The 21,653-nt window shown below is 64.9% G+C and overlaps 3 protein-coding genes across 3 annotated transcripts in view; 1 reads left to right on the top strand and 2 right to left on the bottom strand.

The window, feature by feature from the left end:
• SPNS2 (SPNS lysolipid transporter 2, sphingosine-1-phosphate) overlaps positions 1–1,083 on the top strand; it is a 30,000-nt gene extending 28,917 nt beyond the window's left edge. Inside the window, exon 13 of the mRNA XM_047089741.1 lies at positions 106–1,083. The gene's annotated coding sequence lies outside the window, so the exon portion shown is untranslated. The remainder of the gene's footprint in view (positions 1–105) is intronic.
• MYBBP1A (MYB binding protein 1a) lies at positions 972–13,724 on the bottom strand. The gene is made up of 26 exons (XM_047089735.1): positions 13,509–13,724; positions 13,249–13,344; positions 12,459–12,542; positions 12,299–12,373; positions 12,090–12,197; positions 11,051–11,226; positions 10,773–10,940; positions 10,542–10,659; positions 9,291–9,586; positions 8,963–9,073; positions 8,374–8,499; positions 8,119–8,286; positions 7,926–8,031; positions 6,541–6,637; positions 6,302–6,453; positions 5,916–5,996; positions 5,671–5,829; positions 5,411–5,593; positions 5,167–5,324; positions 4,031–4,271; positions 3,703–3,828; positions 3,554–3,622; positions 2,916–3,029; positions 2,628–2,729; positions 1,964–2,100; positions 972–1,760 (listed from the first exon to the last, which is right to left on the bottom strand). The coding sequence occupies exons 1-26, from the start codon at positions 13,713–13,715 to the stop codon at positions 1,229–1,231; spliced, it is 3,990 nt and encodes a 1,329-aa protein (XP_046945691.1). The 5' UTR covers positions 13,716–13,724; the 3' UTR covers positions 972–1,228.
• A 1,337-nt stretch (positions 13,725–15,061) lies between these two features.
• On the bottom strand, positions 15,062–17,447 carry GGT6 (gamma-glutamyltransferase 6). Its single transcript, XM_047089632.1, has 4 exons — positions 17,299–17,447; positions 16,553–16,737; positions 16,348–16,461; positions 15,062–16,092 (listed from the first exon to the last, which is right to left on the bottom strand). The coding sequence occupies exons 1-4, from the start codon at positions 17,445–17,447 to the stop codon at positions 15,062–15,064; spliced, it is 1,479 nt and encodes a 492-aa protein (XP_046945588.1).
• Between the last annotated feature and the right edge of the window lie 4,206 nt (positions 17,448–21,653).

The following is a 21,653-nucleotide window of genomic DNA, read 5'->3' as shown; positions in this document are numbered from 1 at the left end:
GGGTCACCACCCCCATGTCCCCTGCTGCCCCCAGAGCCCTTTTGAGAAAGGCCCCTTTCCTCAAACGGCAGGGAGCCCCGCCCGTGACCTGGCTTCTCTCTCTAGGTGCCCCCAGGATGGCGAAGAGACCGTGCTGTCGCCCTACCTGGGAGGCGTCCCAGGGCATCCCGGCCCTGCCGGGCTGACGCGAAGCTTTCTATGTGACCCGAGGCTGGGCACCCACCCTCTCTGGTGCGGGCCTGCCGAGTGGCCGTGGCACCAAGAGGCCGCGTCCTCAACTGACGTGGAAGGCTGCGCGTGGGGGAGCCGCACGGACGGACAGACTCCCAGCCGCTGGGGCCCAGGGAGGATGCAGCCCCCAGCGCGTGTGTGGGGAGAGCCTGGGGCGTCACCACCTTACATGGTCCTGGGCGGCTGGACTTTCCCACGTGGCAGCTTTGGAGACCCTGGACTGCACAGAGAAGGGGCGGCCCAGGCCTCGGGGCGGAGCTTCAGGCTCTGACCTCGGGGGTGCTGCTGGGCACTGGGCGCGACCCTCCGGTGGACACTGGTCCCTGCTGCCGGGGCTGGCGCTCGGCCTGGCGGTCTCCTAGGTGAGGGCCACCCAGGCGGGGACCCGACCGCACACCCTGTGCCCACGGTGCCCAGGGCACCTCCACTCCCACCGCCCCCCCCCCCCCACCACGTGCACTTGCACACCCCCGCCCCCGCGCCACACACGCTCCCCGCACACTGGCTGGAATCAAGGTGGCGGGTAGGAGACCCCAAGAGCCAGCCTAGGCGACGCTTTGCCCCGTAGTTCCCGCCGGCGTGGCTTCAGTGTGTGCAAGCTAGCAGGCACCTGCTCCTCACCCAGCTCTGGGGTACCTGCGAGGGGGTGGGACCCCCGAAGACCAGCCTGGCCGCCTCCCCCCCCAGCCTCAACCGGGGCCCCAGCGACGTTTTCTTGTTGTACAAGAACCAGGTCCAAGTTCGCCTCCTCTTCCTTCCGGAAGCCAAACTCCTCCTTTATTTTTTAGAGCTGCTGATTGTGAATCTCAGAGTCTTAAGAGAAAAACCAAATATATTCCTCTTGTAAATGAAGGAATAAACCTATTTAAATCATGGCCCGCTGGCTCCCCCAGCAGAGCAGCCCGGGGGCGGGGGACACGGGGCACCACACGCTCCCTCCGGCTCGTTGGTGACGATCACAGTGAAAACACTGGGGTCTCTGGGGCGCGGCCCGCGCTCAGGGCTTTCGGGCCTTCCTGAGCTGCGCTTTCTTCCTCTTGGCCCCGCTCTGGAGGAGGCTGGGGCTCCTGCTGGCCAAAGACAGCCTGGCCTTTTTCCGCGGCAGCGCGGACTGTGGGGACTTGCCGGAGACCCCCTTTTCGGGCAGATCCTTCTGAGGCTGCTTCTTGCCGGCAGGCTCCACGGGCGACACGGGAGTGGCCCCGTTCACCTGGGACAGCTTCCGCTTTTTCTTCAGCTTCGGGGTCTTGGCGGGGGTGCCGGGGCCCGTGATGGCGGCGGCGGCGGCGGGGGCCGGGGCGGGCACCGTGGCCTTCCTCCTGTTCCTCCTCTTCTTGCCTGTGCTGGGGGGCTGCTGCTCACCAGCGGCTGCAGGCCTGGCACCCTCCTCTTGCGCGGGACCCTCTGACTTCGGCTTCTTGCGCTTCTTCGTTTCTGGCAAGAATCCTTTTTTCTTCCTCTTCGTGCTAACGGGGTTCTGCGTGACGCTGGGGACTTCCTTGGCCTCCTTCTTCGCCGACTTGGGGCGCCTGCAAGGGAGCAAAATGAGAGAAGGGAACCCACCCCTGTGGAACGGAGGGACAGAAGCTGCCCAAGAGCTCCCCCCGGGATAACGCACACTACAGGGTCCCGCGGGCCCCCACTGCACTGTGAGGGCCCTCGTGGCCTGCCAGGACCACCCTGAGGCACACGCCCCAGGAGGGCCCCCCCCCCCCCCCCTCCCGGCACGTACTGGACTCCCAGCGCCTTCATGGCCTGCCAGTAGAGGTCGTAGAGGCGGCTGGACCCGGCCGCACACTCCCTCTGCTGCAGACTCGGCTGCTTGCTCTGCAGCACGCCCAGGACGGCGGTCAAGTCCACGGTCAGCTTCTGCGGGGACAGGGAAAAGGGTGGCCGCAAAGGTGACGGGAGGCAGGGCCTCTGCCTGGCTCTGGGTCCCCAGTCCTGCCACCCCCACCTGCCTGTGCGTCAGGCCTCCGTCACCTGGGAGGGAAGGAGAGCCCCCTCCCGCAGCCAGAAGGCCCCACCCCTTCCTCGACCCCCCTCAGGCCTCTCTCTGCCCAGAGCCCCCCTGTGCCCTCCCTGCCACGCAGCGAACGGATTAATCTCGTAACCCACTGCTCCCCGGGTGCACCTGTGGTCTGCGCAGCCTTGGCCCAGGAGTCTGCTCCCCGAGACGCCCTGCCAGCTCGCCCTGCCTGTGGGCTCTGACCAGCATCCTCGCCAAGGACTCCTGGACCCTCCCCCCCCCAGGGCTGGACTTGGGGAACCACTCACCCCCAGCTCCTGGTGGCCCATAAGCGGCCGCAGGCCCAGCCATGTGCTGGCCAGGACCCTCCCCACGTCCTCCCGTGAGCTCGGCTCACCCCGACCCTGCCCACGCTCCCCGCCCCCACCTCCTGGTGAACGGTCCTGAAGAGGGTGTTGAGCAGCCCCAAAGACGACAGTTCCTTCTGATGCTCCGACTTGGTCTGCGCCTCACCCAGCGTCCGCAGGTTCTAGGGGAAGAGACGGCCAGCTGAGCCGCTCTGCAGGACTGCCCACTGGACGCTGGACCCCGCGGGAGGGGAGGTCTCAGGGTTGGGGGCAGGGCAGCCCGACCCCTCCCCCCGAGGCTCAGGGCCCCGGAACATCACCCTGGACGGGAACATGGGCGGCAACCCCGCCCCCACCGTGGCCCTCACCTCCGTGACCTTCGCCAGGATCTGGCTGACCAGCTGCTCCCACTCAGGGTCATCGAAGCACAGCCGCAGCTCCCGTGTGGGCAGGGCCTTCTGGAGCAGCAGGCAGGCCTGGGCCTAGGGGGGGGGGCGCGGTCACGGGGGCTCCAGCGTGCAGGCCCCGAGCTTGAGAAGCCACTGCTGCGGGTCCCACCCGCCCGGCCCTGCAGCCCTGGCCTCAGCAGCCACCTGGGCCCGGCCGCACCAGGAGCAGAGACGGCCCCCGTGGCACAGAGGGGGCGGCTGGGACGGCACCCGGCCCTCTCACTCGCTCAGGGCCATCTTCCTCCGGGCTCACAAACCCGCGTCCCACCCATCCAGGCCCGGGGACAGCTAGGGGCCTCGGCCACAAAGGTCAGTGTGTGTGTGTGTGTGTGTGGAGGAGCTCGCGGGTTCAGGCCACGGGATGTGGCCGTGGTGGGAGCAAAGCCTCCCTTTTCCCCGTGACCCTGTGCACACGGCGGGGCAGGGGCTGACCAGGTCAAAGGGGCAGGGGTGGGCCTGCCCTGGCCCGGGCACTTCCTGGGCCTCACAAACACCCAGCCAATGGTGAGTCATGGGGGGTAAATCAGGTCTGGGGCCGGGACCTGGGAAGTCCCTACCTGATGGCGGGGCCGCGCTGGGCCCGTCACGTGCTGGATCACGACGGGCAGCAGGCTCTTACACAGCACCTATGGAGGAAGTGACAGGCCGGTGAGGTGGGGCCTGGGCTGAGCAGGGGCCCCGGGGGCGGGCCGGCCCCTATACTCACCGGGTGCCGGGAAAAGAGACTGAGGAACATAGTGACGGTGAGCGGACTGTTGCGCCTGGTCAGGAAGGAGGTCAGCGCCGATGAGTAGATCGGGGTCACGAGGCTCAAATCCAAGCCGCCGGCAGCCTGGGCCACCCGAGAGAGAGCCCATGTGACGCGGGGCAGAGGGTCCCCGGTACGGGGCAGAGCCCAGACCGCCTTCGGAAGGCTGAAAGCTGGGTCCCCGGAAGTCGTGGCCTCCACTCCCCACCTGTGAAACAGGCAGGCGGCCCCGGCCGGCTGCCTGGGTGCGCCGTGGGCTGTGACTTCCGGGGCGGGGCCCACTCACCTCGGGGCCCTTGGGCTGGGAGCCGGCCTTCTCCTTCTTGGGGGCCTTGCACACAGGCTTGCCGGCAGCGTTGCCTTTCAGGACGCGGAGCAGGTACAGGGCTGCGTTGAAATAGTAGAGGGACACGGCGGCGTCGGCCTGGCGGCCGGCCTGCTGCACCAGCCGCTCCACCTGGGCGTACAGGGTCCCCACGAGGCGTCCCACGTCGTGGCAGTAGTGCCGGGAGCGGCACAGGTGGTGTCTGTGGGGCCGTGGGGGGAGAGCCGGTCACCACACCTCTGCCACCTCCCTGCCGAGAACAGGGACGCGACCAAAGCTGCAGGGGGCAGCCCAGGGCCACCTGCATTTGCCGAGCACAAGCCAGAGAAACCAGCCCCAGGGACAAGGCTGCACCACGGGAAACCCGGTCCACGTCTCCCGTCTGCCCCCATCCCCCGTGGGACAGTGGCCCCTGAGCCCTAACGTGAGGGTCGGTGTCCTCGGGGGAAGAGAAGTAGGTCACTCGACCAGCTCAGCGCTGCCCAGACAGGTGGCAGGGACAGCCAGGAAGCATTACCTGGGGCACTGTCTGTCCCACTCTCCCCCATTCCTCTGTGACCTAAGCTCGGCATCTCACGTCTAAGCTAGGCCACGTCTCAGAGGCTCCGGAAGGCAGGTCTGCACCCCCCACCTGTGTCGTCTCTCTTGCTGGGCCCCCTGCTCCGGGACGACCCACCCACTCATCGTCCCTTCCTAAACGCAAACTATTCCCCCGGGAGCTCCTGCTGACGAGAACACCTCCGTGGACCCCCAACACTGATGGGCTCCGGGCCACCAGGCCTTCCTCCACCTGTGTGTGACCAGCTCCTGTTGAGAGACCACCTTCCCTGCCCTGCCTGGGGCCTCCAGGCCTGAGGACCCCTTTCCCAGCAAGGGTTCCCTGGTACCTCAAGAGGGGCCCCTGGGCCCCACCACTCCGTGCTCCGGTCTCCCACCCGCCCCCTGCCACAGCCCCGGGGCGTCACTGCTGGACCATCGGTCTGATTCCTCGATGTGGGGACCCCGAGAGCAGGGAGCGGTCCCCAGGACCACGGTTCTGGTAAAGAGCAGGCGCCAGGAGGGACGCGGGACAGCCGAGCGGGAGGGCCGGCGCTCACGTGAAGATGCGGGCTGTCTTGTGCAGGAGATCCTGCTCCTGCTTGGTGCTGCTGGTGCGCATGCTACGCCGAATGACGTCCAGCAGGGGCTCGAGCAGCTCCAGCACCAGCGGGCTCTCCGGCTGCTTGGTCACCAGCACCTCGATCAGGTCCAGGACCTGCGGCCAGGACGGGGCGGGCTCAGCGGGCGCGGGGACGTCGCGGGGAGGGCGGGCCACGCGACGCCGGGGGCTCTGGGGCTCACCCGGATCTGGAAGTCTCGCCGGAGAACCTTCTCCTTCCGCAGCTTATCCTTCTCGTCCTTCCGGGCCTGGATGCGCAGCTTCTGCTCGGCGAAGAGGCTGGCCAGGTTCTGGTCCAGGGCCATCATGGCCTCGTCCCCCAGCTCGTCACCGTCGTCATCGTCGTCCTCACCGTCCACCGCGCCCTGATGCACGACGCCCGTGAGCGGCTGGCCTCTGGGTACGGACACGGGGCCCCCCCCCTCCCCGCCCTGCCGCTCACCAGCGCCTTTCCCGCCCGCAGCACCGCCATCAGCTGCTCCCGGAAGCCCTGGTCCACGTCCGCATCGCGGTCCTCCTCCTCACTGTCGTCGTCGCTGTCCTCGCCACTGTCCTCTTCGCCGGCCGAGGCCCTGTCGTCCTCGCCGTCGGAGCTCCTGTCCTGCGGGGGCCACTGTGCCGTACCTCCGGTCTCCCACGCGCGTCTACACATCCGCCCGCCCCACCCGGCCCCACGCTGGCACGCACCTCTGCACCCTCCAGCTGCTCCTCCGAGCCGTCCGTGACCACCACGCTGTCCTCGTCCGCATTCTTCTCGGGGTTCAGCACCTGCAGGGATTCCCAGACGGCCGCCCCATCGCAGAGCCTTTACCCTCCCCAGACCTCCAACCACACCCTGTGCGGTCTGGGCCAAAAGATCCCTATTTCAGGGAGAAAAATGGGGCCCGAGACAGAAGGCCACGCGCCCAGCACCCACACCCAGGGGCCCTCGGTGCACCCCAGGGAACGGCCTCGTGCAGCGGCTGTCTCAACACATTACAGTGACACCGATGGGACAGAAGGGCAGCCGTGATGCAGCCTGGTGCTTGCAAGGCCCCATCCCGGGACCCATTTCCCCAGAGGCCCCAACTTACATCCAAGATTAGCTGCAGGGCACGTGGGGTCAGGTGGGAACAGATGTGGCTGAACACACTGCGGGCCACCTGGCGCATCAGGTGGCTGGGCTGGGCCAGGAGGGCCAGCAGGATCTCCACCAGCACCTCCACCCACGGCGGCTCCTGGGGGTCTGCAGACGGGACAGGCTGAGCCTGGGCCGGCCCGGTCCCTGCCCCCCGTCCATGCCCCGCCCCCTGCCCCGAGGTCAGTGACCCACTGGTGGCCTTGGAGCGGGTCCTGCGGGTCTTCTCCCCCAGGCTCTTCTTGATGCACGTCTGGATGTCACCCAGGAGGTCACAGCTCTCTGTGGGGGACTGTGGCAGGGCGAGGACAGAATCAGAAACCGGGCCCGTCCCGGGCCTTGTTGAGCCAGGGGAGGGGCTGGTCAAGCGGGAGCAGTTGGTGTCGGATGGGCCCCCCAGCCTGCCTCAGCCAGTCCCTCACCGGGACCCCGAGAGCCACACGAAGCCATGGAGTCTGACGAGGTCAGGCAGCTCAGGGTCGCCACAAATCTGTCCCAGCTGGATCCCCAAAGCTAGATTTTCCTCCCGCGCCTACCTCCACACTGTTACAAAGTACCCAAATTCATCAACCTGAGCGAATTCAAATCCAGTTTAACCCCACCTGCCCGGCTAAGCCCGGACTGCAGCCACTGCCCAGTGAGTTGGGGCGGCCGGAGACGGTCAGTGTGACCGTGGTACCAGAAAAGCAGACGAGAGCCCAACACCCGGCCCTTTATGCACCTCACTCCTCGTCCAGCTAAGAGGCCCTGGGGTCGGGCAGGCGTCTAGCGTGTCCCGTAACCAGCGGGGGAGGAGGGGCCCCTGCTGCCACGCATTCGAGGGGCACCGTGGCCACCACGCACGCACACAACTCGCCTACGGGCCACGCTCAGAGCGTCTGCAGCCTGGAAGCAGAAACCACCACCACAGCCCAGCAGCCAGAGGCAGGAACCCCGACCCCACCCCGTGGCCTGGGAAGAAAAAGCTCCTGGGAAACCAGAGGAAGCAGGAGGGTCACGAGTTGCCGGCACAGAAAGGGAGACAACACCGGGTCTAGAGACACCTCGGTCTGGTGTAGGAGAACCAACGTGGGGACACAGCGACGCGGCACATGACCGCGGGCTGGGTGGCGACAGGAACACACACTAACCCCACCGGCCGCCCTGGATTCCCGCGGGAGAGGCTGCAGGAGCACAGGCGGGACCTTGTCCTCGGGCATCAGAGAGGACAGCAGCGCCCCTGGGGACAGGCCTGCCCAGAGTCGGGCCCTCCCGGGAAGGAGGCACTTTCCCCTCCACGCCCACCACCTCTGCTCAGTGAGGCAATGCTGGGAGGCCTGGGGGGGCCGTGCGGTCAGATCTGGTATCTGAACCCCCGCCAACAGCTGTGTGTGTGGCCTGAGCGCTACTCGCCCCACCAGTCAGTGGGGCGGGGGGGGGGGGGGGTCACAGATCAGAGACGCCGCACGGAGAGCTCAGGACACAACTGGCCACGAGGTGCACGGAGCGACTCTTCTCGGGCTGTGGTCCACCCAGAGCACCCCCCACCCCCCGCCCCGTCGGGAGGAAAGCTGTGGTGCCCCAGACCCCAAGTGCCATACCTTGAAGAGGTAGATGCCCACCAGGAGAAGCAGGTGCTGGAAGGCGGCGGCCTTGGCCCCGGCCCCCGAGGAGGTGGCCTCCAGTTCCCGCACACTCTGCAGCATCCTGGGGGGAGCCGGGCACGCTCTCAGGCCGCTGCCCTCCGGACCCCAGGGCATCCCACCGGCCCCCCGGGAAACCCCACCCCCTCACCGGTCCCAGGCCTGGCGCTGCTGCGCTGTGAAGGGCGTCAGGGCGGCCACGTTCCGGCTGTGGTTCAGCAGCGAGTCTGCAAACCGGACCAGGCGGTAGGTCCAGGGCTGGCTGTCCTGGGTCTGCTCGGGCGCCTGCCTGCACTGGGTGCTGAGGGTCTGCAGCAGGCTGGGGGAGTGCAGGGGCCGGGGTCACCAGCCGGGCCGAGGGCTCTCGGGGCCACCCACCCGCCCCGCCCTCTCCACAGCCGCCCACCTGAAGAAGGCGCTGCCGACCACCTCCCGCGTCCGACTCTCCAGAGGAAAGGAGAACCGCTGCTCGGTCTCTGGGATCTGGGACGTGGGCTTCTTCGCTTCGAAGAACGAGTGGAAGAAGCAAAACCTGTGGGGGTGGGGGGAGCACAGGTCTCAGCGGTCCCCTTCCACGAGGACACCACCCAGGGCCTGGTGGCAGAGAGAACGTCTCCCAAGTCTGGACCTCCCGCTGAACATAACCGGGCCCGAACTGGGAACAGAAGCAGGATCTGGCCCTTGGAACGGAGGTGGACCCGCGGCTGCGTCCCACCAAGTCACAGCACGGGCTCTGCAAACAAGGGCTGCGTGAGGCGGCAGACGAGACCAGTGAGGGGGGCTTCCCTGACATCGCCGACGCCTGTGGCCCCACAGCTCCACACTCCCGAGGTCCCCTCCCTACGGGGCCTCTCAAGGATGTTCCCCAAACCCCCTCTGCCTAAGGGGCGAGAATGGCCGGCCTCCACCCGACAACCTGACCCGAGCCTTCTGGCTCCGGGAAGACCCAATTCTTGGTCCCCCTCCAGGGAGCTGGGGACAGAGCCTGCTCACACCTGGCCACCTCCTCAATCACATCCTCCTCCTTCTCCACGTGCAAGGTGTCCACGATGCTGACCAGGCGCAGAATGAGCCACTTCCGCAGCCGGGACACAGCGCGCTCGGGCCTGGTGGGGGAGAGCCAGGTAGGGAGCCACTCTTAGCACAACAGTCCTCCTCTGCCCCTCCCCGCAGACAGACCAACATCCCCCCCCCTCCCCCGGCACGGGAAAACGAGGGGAAACAGAGGCCTTCCTTGGGAGCCATGGCTTGGCTGCGGCCCTTTCTTCCCCGCCCCCACCCGGGGCCCCGGGCCCGAGCTCTGGGCTCAGCGGGCCCACTCACACGTGCAGCGAAGCATCCTGGGCTTTCTTCTGGTTGCTGGTGCTAAAGTCCACCAAGGAGTCCAGATCGGGCTGGAGAAACATGGTCCGTAGCCAGGCCACGTAGCCCTTGAGGGCGGGGGGACTCAGGAACCGCACAGCCCTCCAGAAGGTAGGCAGGACAGGAAGGCCCTGGTTGGTGACAGAGGTGAAGGCCACCACCACTGCCAACTGCCGCTCGGGGTCAGCACGGCAGCCTTCCAGGAAGGCACCCACGTATTCGTTCATCTCCGGAGCAAACTTGAACTGGTTTGGGAGCTGCAAGAGTCAGGCGCAACACTGGGGTCACCGGCCAGGAGGGTCCCACAGCTCTTGTCCAACAGGCGCCCCTAAGGCCCGGCACGCCTCCTCCCGGCACACAGCTAGGCCCCATCCGAGGGCCCCGGCCCCAGGAGGCCCCTCCTTCCCCCTTCTCACGGCACCAGGACGGGCTGTTGTCCAGGCTGGACCAAGGGTGTAGCAGAGTCCAGGCTGGGCCACCAACCTGACCTGGGTCCACACCCAGCTCTCCAGCTCCTAGCTGTCACCGTGGGGCTCAAAACTGAGCACTTCCCTCGTGGGTGCACAACACATCCGCGTCACATTCACGACAACCGTCTGCACTGGGACGTGGGCCGCCCTCCGCTCTGGAGCTGGGCCCGCCCCCACAGAAGCATGAAGCTGGCGGTCCGGAGGGGAGGACTGCATCACAGCAGCACCTCCTGGGCACCTGGCGCGGTCACCTCCATGGGCTTTCCCCCTACTGTCCTCACAGCGGCCGAGGGGGACACGGCTCCTCTGCTCTCGGCCAGCAGACAAGCCCTGGCTCCTGACCCCGAACTCCTAATCGGCACCTGTTTCTCCCGTCCACTGCTTGGGCCTAGTGTGGGGCACACCAGTGGGGGACAAGGGCTCTCCCCAGCCGGGGTGGGGGAGGGCCGGGGGGTTGAGGGCTGCACGTGCCTCTGCCGAGGGGCCTGAGGCCCGAACAACTGACCCTGCCCAAACTCCATTCAGAGGGGGAGGCCTGGGGGAACTCAGGTAGCTCCCATCACCCAGAGGGAAGAGAACCCCAGTTCCCAAGCGAGACCACTGAGGCAGGAAGACCCCTGGATGTTGCAGCAAACCAGAAGCCGGCTGATCCCAGAGGCGGCCTGCCCCTCTTCCCCACCGGGAACCCCGGTGCCCCACCCCTGCTGACAGTGCTGGGCTGCCGGGGGGGGGGGATACCCACCTTAGCAGTGACCATGTGCTCCCCAAAATGCCGGATCAGGTCCCCCCGCATCACCAGGGGCAGCTGCTCTGCGGACAGCAGGGGCAGGGCTGCGCCCAGCAGGCGGAAACACAGGTAGCTGCGGGGCGCACGGCGGGGCCCGTCAGAGTCCAGCCGCCCTGGCGGACGTGGGGCCCCGAGCCCGCCCCGCCAACAAGCAGGGGAGGGGGCACGGACGGGCACCACGCGCACCTGGCTGGCCAGGACTGCTTCTTCAGCAGCCCCTGCTCCACCACGTCCTTCCAGAACCGCGGGAACTTGCCCTCCTGCAGCGCCAGGCGGAGCAGGTCCAGAGCAACAGCCGGCAGCTTCCGCTCCTTCTTCACGGAGGCGGCGGCCATCTTCAGTACGCTCACCAGTCTGGGGACGGGGTGCGGGGACTCAGACGGCAGGAGCACCCCATCCACACCACCAACCTGTGCGGGGCCCGGGGCAGTGCCCTGCCCCCCCCCCCCCCCCCCCCCCCGTACCTGGGGACGTTCTCATCCGAGAACAGGCTGACTGGTCCCACCAGCTCCTCCAGCTTGCGGGGCACCTTCTGCCGGGCCAGGAGGAAGAGCTCCAGGTGCTCGGGGGAGCCGAGCACTGAATTCAGGTCGGCTCTGAGGACTTTCGGCAGGATCTCCTGCAGCGTGGCCTCTGGGACCTGGGCACGGGAGGTGCGGATTGGGGGAGGGGCCCCCTCCCAGCATCCTTTGCCCTCCCCCTTCCACCTGCCAGGCTCCCGTGAGGCCCCGACACAGTGCCGGTCTGAGGTGGCGCAGCCACGACCCACCACGACGCATCAGCACCAGTACCAGGTGTTTAAAAGCTCAAACCCCCGATCCCAGGACACTGGGTTTTTAACAACTACCCAGCTGACGCTAATTGAGAGTCCTCTTAATTGTCCCTGGTTTTTTTCTGGATTAGCTCATTTGTTATACAAGATGCCCTGAGTACACAGCTGAGATTTGAAGCCTGGTCCTCCTAGCTCTGGGGCCAGGGCTATGCCAGTCTTTGTCTTGTCCTCGGGAGCAAAGAGTTCCAGGGACTAGCCCGCCTCCATGTCCCAGGCAGGGCAGCAGGGACCTGGGGGGCCAGCTCTATCCAAAACAAATATGGCAAGCACATTTAATGTACTTGCCACGTGCCAGGGACTGTTCTAGAACCGCACCGCCCAACACGGCAGCCCCCGGGCTCTTAGAACGGGCTGACCTAAGTCGAGACGCGTATTAAGTATAACCTACACGCTGGATTCCGGAAACTCGATGGAAAACGTAAGATAACTCTGCAACCTTCTGCCCTGATGGCGTGCTCAAACAACACGTTAAACATGTTAGGTTCACTAACACACGTCACTAAACTACGCTCGCTCCCGTTTCGCTCTTTAATTCGGGTCCCAACCAACGTCAAGTTGCACGCTCTCACGACTCTGCAGGCCGATGCTGTTCGAGGGCGTTCTGATGCTTCCTCTCTGTGCTCGGGTACCAGGGAGCGCTACCCCAGGCCCCACAGCTGTGAAGCCCGTACCTCCGACAGGATGTCCACCAGGGCCTTCTGGGGCTGCTCGTGCAGGTGGTTGTGGTGCTGGGCCAGGGTCTGCAGCAGCTTCACGGACTTCATCAGCGCCTCTGAGTCCTGGCGCCCACAGAGGGGACAGGGCATGAGGAGGGCGTGCCGCTGTCGCCCCAACCCCCCGTCACTCCCCAGCCAGTGCAGTCCCCCGCCAAATCTCCTACCTTCACCAGCCTGCCTGACTGAAAGAGGGCGAGCACCCCAAACAGGTTTGCAAACAGAGCAGGTCTCATCGTTGCCTGGAAAAGAATTTCAGGTGCGAGTGAGAAGGGCCCAGTGTCCCCACCCAGGGGCTGAGATCCCCCTAAAGCCGCTAACTCTCACCTTCTTGACCTTCTGCAGGTCGTGCTTCTCTTGTATCTGCTGCAAAATGCTGCACAAGGGGATGTCTTCAAAAGACTGTAACAGCTGGCGGGAGAGGGGGGTCGCGACAGGGGTCAGGGGGATGTCCAGCCCCACCCAACAGACCTCAGCCTTCTCCGACTCCCTTCAACTTCTGCCCAGAGGACCTGGGCCCCTGCCCCCACCCCAAGGCTGCCTCTGAGACTGCTTGCCGCACCCCCCTCCCCCAAAAGAGTGCTCATGTGGAGCACCGCTGCTCAGATGAACCAGAATCTTGTCTCTCTGCCTCATGACCACCCCGGGTTCAGGAAGTACCTCCTCTGGCGCCTAGAATGCCTGAGACTCCCAGTCTGTCTCCACAGCCTGCTCTGAGCTCCCCCACGACCCTCCTAAAAGACTGGAACTTTATCCCTCGCACCTGCCCCCCACCCGCTCATTGCCCACGTTCCTCAAGGGGTGGCCTACAAGCAGCTGAAAAGAGCCCTGAGCCTTGCCCAGGTCAGAACCCAGCCCAGAGCTGACTATGCCCAGCAGACGCACCCGGGGTGGGGGGGGGGGGGGGCTGGCCAACCCACTTACCATCCTCCTCCTCCACCTGACCCGGCTTCTCTGTACGCGGGCCTTGCTGAGGCACTTTCCACCTCCACGTGAGGACATCAGCCCGGTCACCCCCCCCCCCGGCCCGCCCCCAGCTTCCGCTCAGACCACTGCCCTCCTCACCCCTCAGCCTCCGACCAGCACGGCTGGGCCCTTCCAGGAGCCACCGCCTCACCTGTGCCAGGGCCAGACTGTAGCAGGGCCGGGCGGTCTCTCGCCCGACCCCGAGCCCAGTGATGAGGCGCTTCAGGGCGTACTTCATCTCGGCTCCCTGCGGACCCAAGCGCATCCGCCAGTGTGGAGCCGTCCCGCGCGGGCCCACCCCCGCCCCTCGGGGCGCGCTCACCACGGCACCCGGGCCCAGCTCCCGCCGCCGCCGCCGCCGCTTCTCCGCCGCAGGCACGCAGCCCCCTGCCCCGGGCCCCGCCACCGTACCTGGGGCCTCGCGCGCAGGTACTCCAGCAGCTTCTCCGTGGCCTCCAGCCGCGTCTCCTGCTGAGGCTTCGCAATGTCCCAGAAGAAGTCCAGGAACTCGCGGCTGTGCTTCAGCAGGCCCTCACGGTCGGCGGGCCGGGCGCCGCTCTTGCTCGCCTCCCCGGGGGCCATGGGCTCGGCGACGTCCTGACTCTCCATCTCCGCCATGCTCCTCGAACACGTGGGCTCTGAAGACGACCTCTTCCGGGTCAGGTCGCCGCGCGTGCGCACTGGACTGGCCGCGGGGGGCGGGGCCTATGGCGGCTGGGGGCGGGGCCAGCCCGGCCCGGGGGGGGGGGCGGGGGGAACTTTCGCTACTGGGTTTAATCGGAGCGTGGATGGGAAGTTGTTGGAGGGTCTCATGCAAGGGCTAGCCTTGATCCTATTTACATTTTTAAAAGATTGTTCTGTGGCTATGTGGGGAACGCATTGTCGGATTGCCGAGGGAGAAGCAGGAAGAACCGTTAGAGACAGACCGCAGTGTAATATGAAATGAGGTCAGATTCCAGCTAACTTGGAGCTGGTAAGGAGGGATGGATGTGGGGGAGCAGAAAAGAGAGCGATGCCAGGTTTGGGGCTAAAATAGCTGGGTAGATGGTGGTACCATCCACTGAGCTGGGGGAGGATTCTCTTTGCTGATCAAGGGTTCTACAAAATCAGACATAACTTTTCCAAGGGCAGGCGGGAGTACAGAGGGCCTCCCCAGCTTCTGGCCTGGAGAAGCTGTCTCTAGAGGGTTATAGTCCCGAGGGACCCCAGCCCTGGGGGGATGTGGGAGGCAGGCAATGTCAGGGCGAGGCCCCGCCCCTCTCCGTCCCCCAGCCAAATCCCACACCCCAGCTGCGGCCACTTTTGGACCCAGGCCCCTAGGGTATCTCCTGTTCCTCCTCTCAACCCCTGCTGCCTGTCTTGGAAAATGAGATGAAAACATGGTGCCCCAGGGGGCCCGAGGTGAGCAGAGCAGGGGAAAGCTGAAAGGCAGGGCCCAGCCTCGGCCTGTCTGGGTGCAGGTCAGCTGTGCTGCCCAAGGGGGAAGCCGCCACACCGAACACTTCACAGGCTGATGGGAAACTAAGAACAGGAATGGCACAAGGCATCCAGGAGACTTGATCTTTATTTTGTTTCCAGCCCCGTTGGCACAGATCAGCAGAGGGTGGCCTGAAGGGAAGGACAGAGAGGCCAGTAGTACCCCGGGCTCTGCCAGCCTTGCCCGTGGGGCCTGGAGCCAAGGCAGGGGCTTGGCGTCTTTCTACCTGTCCTTCTCAGGGCTGGATCTGAACTCAGGGTTGGCCCCGGGGCCTGGGGCTCTTTCCTCATTGTCCTTGGGTTCCTTAACTGAAAAAAAAGAGCCAGAACTCCAGTCCAGGTAACGAACTCCAGTCCAGGCCAGAGATTGTGGGCCTGAGCTGGCAGTGTGCTCTGTGTGCACTTCATCACTGCTGGGCCTGCTCTGTCCCTGCCTCCAGGCTGGAGACCCCCACCCGGTCCACGCCCTGCTGGCCACTGCCCCACACTTAGAAGCCCTGGAAGGTGCAGCAGCCACTGGGGACACTGGAGACGTGAGCATGCTCTGCGTGAGCAGCTACCTGGAGCAGGGTCCCTTGACCACAAATGCTAGGGCTCTGTGTTGGTCCCTGCTGCTGCTGCTGGGCCTGGGCTTGGGGCCCCGCCAGGCGACTGAGCAGGGCACGAGTCGTGACTCTGGCCACTACGGGGTTTCCTGAAGCCACCAGCCCCAACACATCAGCCTCTGTGTCATCAGAGCCACCATGGAGGACGAGGGGGCAAGCCCAGCCCCCACTTGTAGACTCGGCCACCAGGTCGCTCAGCAGAATCCCGGTGCTTGGGGACAGATGTCCAGAGCCAAAGGAGCTGTTGAGTGAGGAGGTGAGGAGGAGCACAGAGCCGCTGCTGTCTATGGTGGCCAGGACGCCGCTCCCGGGGGTCACGGGAGCTCGTGGGACTAACAGGCAGGGATCAGGGCTGGGCCCTCCAGAGCGCAAGGCCGCCTCCACCCTCGCCAGCAGTTCTGGGCCAGCTGAGGGGCTGGGGGTGGTGGACAGGATGCCCTGGGGCATAGGTAGCTGCAGGGCTGGCTCCAGGGTGGGCCTGGGCCCAGGCGAGGGTCCCCGCAGCCCCAGGTCTCTGGCCAGCAGACTCAGCAGGGCGTCCCCGGCAAGGTCTGGGGTGGGGGCCACTGCCGCCCCGCGTAGCACGGCGGCCAGTTTGGGGTTGGTGGCGCGGGCCCCGGGGCCCAGCGGGGTCCCGTCGGCGTGGCAGAGCAGTGGACAGAGGCCCTCCGTGCTCCGGGCGGCCAGGGCCCCGGCCAGGGCTGTATCCACCAGGAAGCCGTCTTGAGCCAGCGAGGCCGGGCCCACCAGCAGGCGTGGCCAGGGCAGGCGGCCGAAGTGTGTGTGCAGCAGGCGCAGGGCCGGCAGAGCGGACGGCAGCCCCAGGCCGGGGGCCAGCGTCCGGGCCGGACCTGGCGTCAGGGCAGTGGAACTGCCCGAGGTGCTATTGTGGAAGAGGCCCCAGAACGTGGCACCTGAAGGAGAAGAAGGGGTCACATGGGAGTCAGGGCACGGGGGTCAGGGGGACTCGGTAGCCCGGCTGAAGGGTCACCGACTCGGCCTGAGGTCAGGAGTTGCTCACTAGGCCTAGAGACGGGGGTCAAGACCACACGGACGTGGGAGCAGGGGCCACAATCCAGGGTTGGGGCTACCGCCCGAGTCCTAGGTCCTGCCACTAAGCAGCCCCGAGGTCAGGGCCCAAGAGCAGACCTGGGCTGTGGGTCACTGACCTAGCCCCGTGGCGTGAGGGTGTACCACCGCCAGGCACAAAGCAGCTCCCACTCCGGCGTCCACAACGTTGCCCCCGGCGACGAGCAGCTCTCGGCCCAGGTGGGAGCACGTGGCTGCAGCAAGAGGAGACCGTCGGGGGGGCGGCCGTCCCGGGACCGTGACCCCGGCCCGTCCCCCCTCCCCCAGCTGCTCCCTCGCTCTGACCTGCAGGGCTGACGACGCCCCCGTGGTGGTACACGCCGGGGTGGTGGGAGTGGCCGCTGGGAGGAGGGGCCGCAGAGCCGCTGCTGGCGTGGAGCTGCCTGACCGCCAGGGAGAAGCCAACGGCCAGGAGTAGCAGGGCCGCGACCAGGCGGGCCCAGGCCCCGGGCAGCCCGCCGGCCTCGTCCCTGCAGAGAGGGGTGTCCTGAGCCAGGACCGGGGCGGGAGGGCCACCAAGAGCCCCGAGAGGACCCAGGGGACGTTTCCCCAAAACTTGGTCTTACTCGTGTGAGGACTACAGTTTTGCCAAGGAGAAGGGCCTCCTGGTAGAGGGCGTGGACGAGACACGGCGATTGGAAGGAGCTAAGGGACACCGAGGACAGCTAGGGAGGGAGCCCCTGGGGAGGAGGTTGGAGAGGCAGGAGGGAGGCCGCAGGTGGGCTTGGCTGGGTGGGGAGCGGGGCCTAGTTGGGTGCGGCCCGGATCCAACCTGCCTGGCAGGTGCACCAGGAGTGGGGGCTGGGAGCCCTTGGCAGAGCAGCTGGCCGGGCCGGCCTCGTACAGATGTCCCTTCGGAGGCCAGGTCTGGGGCCGCAGCTCCGCTCCTCCCCTGTTCACCCAGAAAGTTCCTGGAGCCGAGCCAGGCGTGGGGCGGTCCGACACCTGCCCCCACCTTAGGGGCTCCAGAGGGAGGGACTTACCAGCCTCAGGCCCGAGTTGCCGGGTGCCGAGACCCCTCCCTGACTCACCTAGAGGAGTCCTGGGGCCTCCGGGGATCAGGAACGACCAGCTCCGAGGTCTCCTCCTCCTCCTCCTCCTCCTCCTCCTGCCCGGACTCCAAGCTTGGATCCCAGAGCTGCAGCTGTCGGTACAGCACGGGCCCTGCTGTGGGTTCCATGGCCCCGCGGAGGCCACCCCAGCCCTCCTGCCTGCCGGCCTTCCCAGCCGAGTCCCGGCCTCGCCTGCGCTTGGCTGGTGGGAGGTGGAGGCAGCCGTGGGGAAGGGTGGTGTGTTTCTAGAACAGGTCTGGGCAGGGCACGGAGCCAGGGAGGCTGCGTGTGAGCCTGCTCCACTAGGGCAGGGGGCCTGGGGGCTCTCGCGGCCGGGGAGCCTGTCAGGGGGAGGAGCAGCTCTGTGGGGGGGGGGCCACAGCCGCAGCCCGGAGACCCAGGACCCCCGCCGACCCCTGCCTTCCTGGGGACGCAACCACGGGATCCCCTGGCCTGTTCAGCACTCGGTGTGGCTTGGGTCAGGGCTCAGCCCGTGACCGGGTCCCGGTGTGGACATGTCTGGCCTCTGCTGGGGTCTGCGTTTCTCTGTCTGGGGAGGAGCCCCTGGGGCGGGGAAGGGGACTCCCTGGGTGTCATGTGGCTCTTGCCCAGCAGGTGGCACCGCAGACCTCTTGGGGCGGCGGCCTGGCCCCCGAGTTCCCCAGCACCTGTTCCAGGGCAACTTGGCACGGCCCGGAAGGTGCTGCGGGAGCGCGGTGGACCCCAGCCTCGGCTCTCAAGTCACCTGGGCTGACCAGTCTCCCGTGACCACTTCAGACCTCCATCTCCCCTGCCCCACAACCCGACCCTCCCACACGCCCAAGCCGGTGACCCTGCCTCCCACCTCACGGACCCAAATCCAGGCCCACGGCAGGAGCCCCTCATAGCCACCCCAGCTGCGAACCCACCTGCGCTGGGCTCTCTCCTCCCCTCTGCAATGGCAAAGCCAGGCCCTGCCTCTGGTTCTGGCCCCCCACTCTTGCCTCCAGCTTCCCCAGAGCCCCTCCTCACTGGTTCTTTCTGTCTTGCAGCTCCAGGACCTTCCCCACTGGTTCCTTCTCGATGTTTCAACAGGGTCAAGACCACAGAGACTCCAACAGACAGGCACGAGAACTGTAGACACTGCAGCAGTCCCACGCTGGGACGTGTCACACCCGCCCTCTGGGTAGAGCGAGCGTGTGTCCACAGGACTGAATGCTCTTCGGGTGGATGCGATAGGTCAAATGGATCTTACAAACACGGTGACGGGCCAGAGTCGGGCATGAAGGAGCACGTTCTATCTGCTTCCATGACATAAAGGGCAGGAACACATAAAAGGAGCTGTGACCACCACAGGGCAGGTGGTGACTGGGGGAGGCAGGACAGGGGCCGCCAGGATCTGGGACGTTGGTGACGATCCGTCTCTTAATCTCAATTGCTTACCCAACGGTGCCGATGGGGGAGATGCATCCCGTTCTCCATGCAGGACACACGCATTTTTCTGGAAGCATATTTTATTTCTTTTTTTTTTTTTTAATGTTTATTTATTTATTTATTTATTTATTTATTTATTTATTTTTTTTTCAATGTTTATTTATTTTTGGGACAGAGAGAGACAGAGCATGAACGGGGGAGGGGCAGAGAGGGAGACACAGAATCGGAAACAGGCTCCAGGCTCTGAGCCATCAGCCCAGAGCCCGACACGGGGCTCGAACTCCCGGACCGCGAGATCGTGACCTGGCTGAAGTCGGACGCCCAACTGACTGCGCCACCCAGGCGCCCCATTTTATTTTTGAAAGAGAAAGGCAGAGTGCAAGCAGGGGAGGGGCAGAGAAAGAGGGAGACACAGAATCCGAAGCAGGCTCCAGGCTCTGAGCTGTCAGCACAGAGCCCGAGGCAGGGTTTGAACCCACACACTGCGAGATCATGACCCGAGTGGAAATCAGGAGTCGGACGTTTAACTGACTGAGTCACCAGAGTGCCCCAAGCTCCTGAAGGTTTTATTTCAACACAAAAGTTTTTTTTTTTAAAGCTCAAGTGCTTTTTACATTAAAACAACCGCCATAGAAATCATCCTTCAATCCCACACGGTTCTCCGCCACTCCCCCCCTTCTCTGGGCCTTTTCACCAGCAGGCGGAGTGCTCTCTCCCTTTGGCGAGCTGCAGAGTCACCCAAGGGGTTTGTGAAATCAGACTGCCGGTCCCTCCCAGGGATTCTGACTTTGTAGGTCTGGGGTAGGGCCCAGGAATCTGCCTTCCGAACGCCCAGGTGATCCCTTGACGATGCTCCGAGAAGCATCCGTCTACAAAGAACCACGCACAGCGGCTGCCTCCACTCCCTCACCTCAGTTCACTCGAAGCCGGTTTCCGGGGTGTCTGATTTCTCCGGCCAATAAAAAGCCAACCAACCAAATGGAGATACCGGCAGAGGGAGGCCACCTTTCAGTTTTGCCAAGGCTGTGGGGCGCTCACAAAGACCATCGGCTCTCCTTTCTCAGGGAAGGTTATAATCTCAGAATGAAGATGGGTCCCGCCCAAGAAGGGGCAGTGGGGAACCGTCCGAGCCTGTGCGGCCCCCATGTCCTGCTCCACCTCAGCCTGGGCCCCTGTGAACTGACATTTCTGCTCTTACAACTAGGCCCCGACGAGCTCTTTGGGACCCCCACTTCCCCCGATTGGGTCCCGGGACCCTTCCTGATGTGGTCTTTCTCACTGCAGAAGCTCTGGGCTTGGACAGCACTGCCCCGGGCTCCCACCCCGAGACACCTGTCAGCCAAGCTCCAGTTAGATGCTAGGCAGGCTCTGGCGATGGGTGGTGGTCAGGCCAGGTGGCTCCCTGGGCTGACAGGCTGTTTCCGTGGGGGTGGGAGCGGGGTCGGCTTCAGGAGACCTGGATCCAGTCCGGTCTCTGCCACTGACTTGCCACGTGACCGCAGGCAAGTGGTTTGACCGCTGGGAGTCTTGACTCCACTTGAAAATAGGAGTCACGACATCTCTCCTCCCAGAGCTGAGGTGTGAGTTGAACGAGGAAATACACTGAAAGCATTTAGGCCAGTGCCTGGTATGAAGTAGCCCCTTCAGAAACATGGGTTCCTTCCCGGGATAGTGTGATTTACAGTAAGAAATACACGTTTGGTCATCCTGTTCCCGCCCAGAGCTCCTAAAACCACTGGAATCTCCTAGATGCCAGAGAGCCCTCAAGATGCCTTTTGTTTGTTAATGAGGTGGCATCTGGACCCCACCCAAGTTGGGGCGTGGCCAGGAGCAGGCCGCACGTGACCGGAGGCTGGCACCTCCAGTCCCACCCCCTGACCTCTGGGGACCCACGAGGGGCGGGAGGTCCGGTCGGTCCCCGGTGGCCAATGACTCGATGAGCCGTGCGGTTCGGCGAAGCCTCCAGGAAAACCCCAGAGGACGGGGCTCAGAGAACTTTTACAAGAAGCTGGTGAGGCAGGGAGTGCGGTGTTTCCCCGGGGTTCTGGAGGCCGCCCCAGCGGACGGCAGGACCCGAGGAGGGGGCCGAGGGGACCTCTACCCATAGCCGGTCAGTCGGAAGTACAGCTGACAGCCTGGCCTTGCACTTGGCCCCTCCGGTGGGGCGGGGTGGGGGGGTGGGCAGTCTCGTAGGACCGAACCCTTAGCCCGTGGACTCTGACACTCTTTCCGGGTACGTGGGGTCAGAAAGGAGTGGAGGGGCAGGAGAACGGCTTGGGTGTGGGAACCCGCCCCTGCCCTATGGGAATTGGGTCCAGGAAGCAATGTACTTCCTCTCTGCTTTAGGGCCTCAATCTCACAATGCAGAAATGGTCTGGAGGATTCACACCCAGCAATGCCCCCCAGCGCCCCCCTCCCCCTCCACGGACGGCTTTAGGGCTGAAGTACAGGACTGGAGACTCATCAACTCGAGCTCTTAGCGTTAGCTGCACATTAGAATATGCTGGTGAGCTTTAACAATGCCTAATACCCGGGCAGACCAATTAACTAATTAAACCAGAATCTTTAGGTTGGTGATTAATCAGTATTTTTTTGTAGTCGCCCGGGTGTTTTGGTGTGTAGTAACAGTTGCGAACAGCTGCCTTTCCTAGCCGTCTGCTAGCGACTTTTGCAAGGGGCAACCCTCTCCGTCTCTTAAAAGCTTTAATTTAAATTCCAGTCAGTTAACATACAATGTAAGATTAGCTTCAGGTGTAGAGTTTGGTGGTTCAACACTTCCTTACGATACCCCGATACCCCGCTGCTTATCACACCCCGGCAATTTGTGAAGGTGCCGATGTCCTGGTGTTCCTCCCCCCCCCCAGTCAAACGCCAACCAAGTCAGGCCCCCCAGAGACCTGCCACCCGGGATTATGTCCTCA

The sequence above is a fragment of the Lynx rufus genome, unplaced genomic scaffold (assembly GCF_022079265.1).
Source record: "Lynx rufus isolate CCGP_SWC_20201006 ecotype Redwood Valley unplaced genomic scaffold, mLynRuf1.p SCAF_28, whole genome shotgun sequence".
NCBI classification, from domain to species: Eukaryota; Metazoa; Chordata; class Mammalia; order Carnivora; family Felidae; genus Lynx; species Lynx rufus.
The sequence above is the reverse complement of the archived record's forward strand: the minus strand, read 5'-3'. Positions and strand labels throughout refer to the sequence as shown.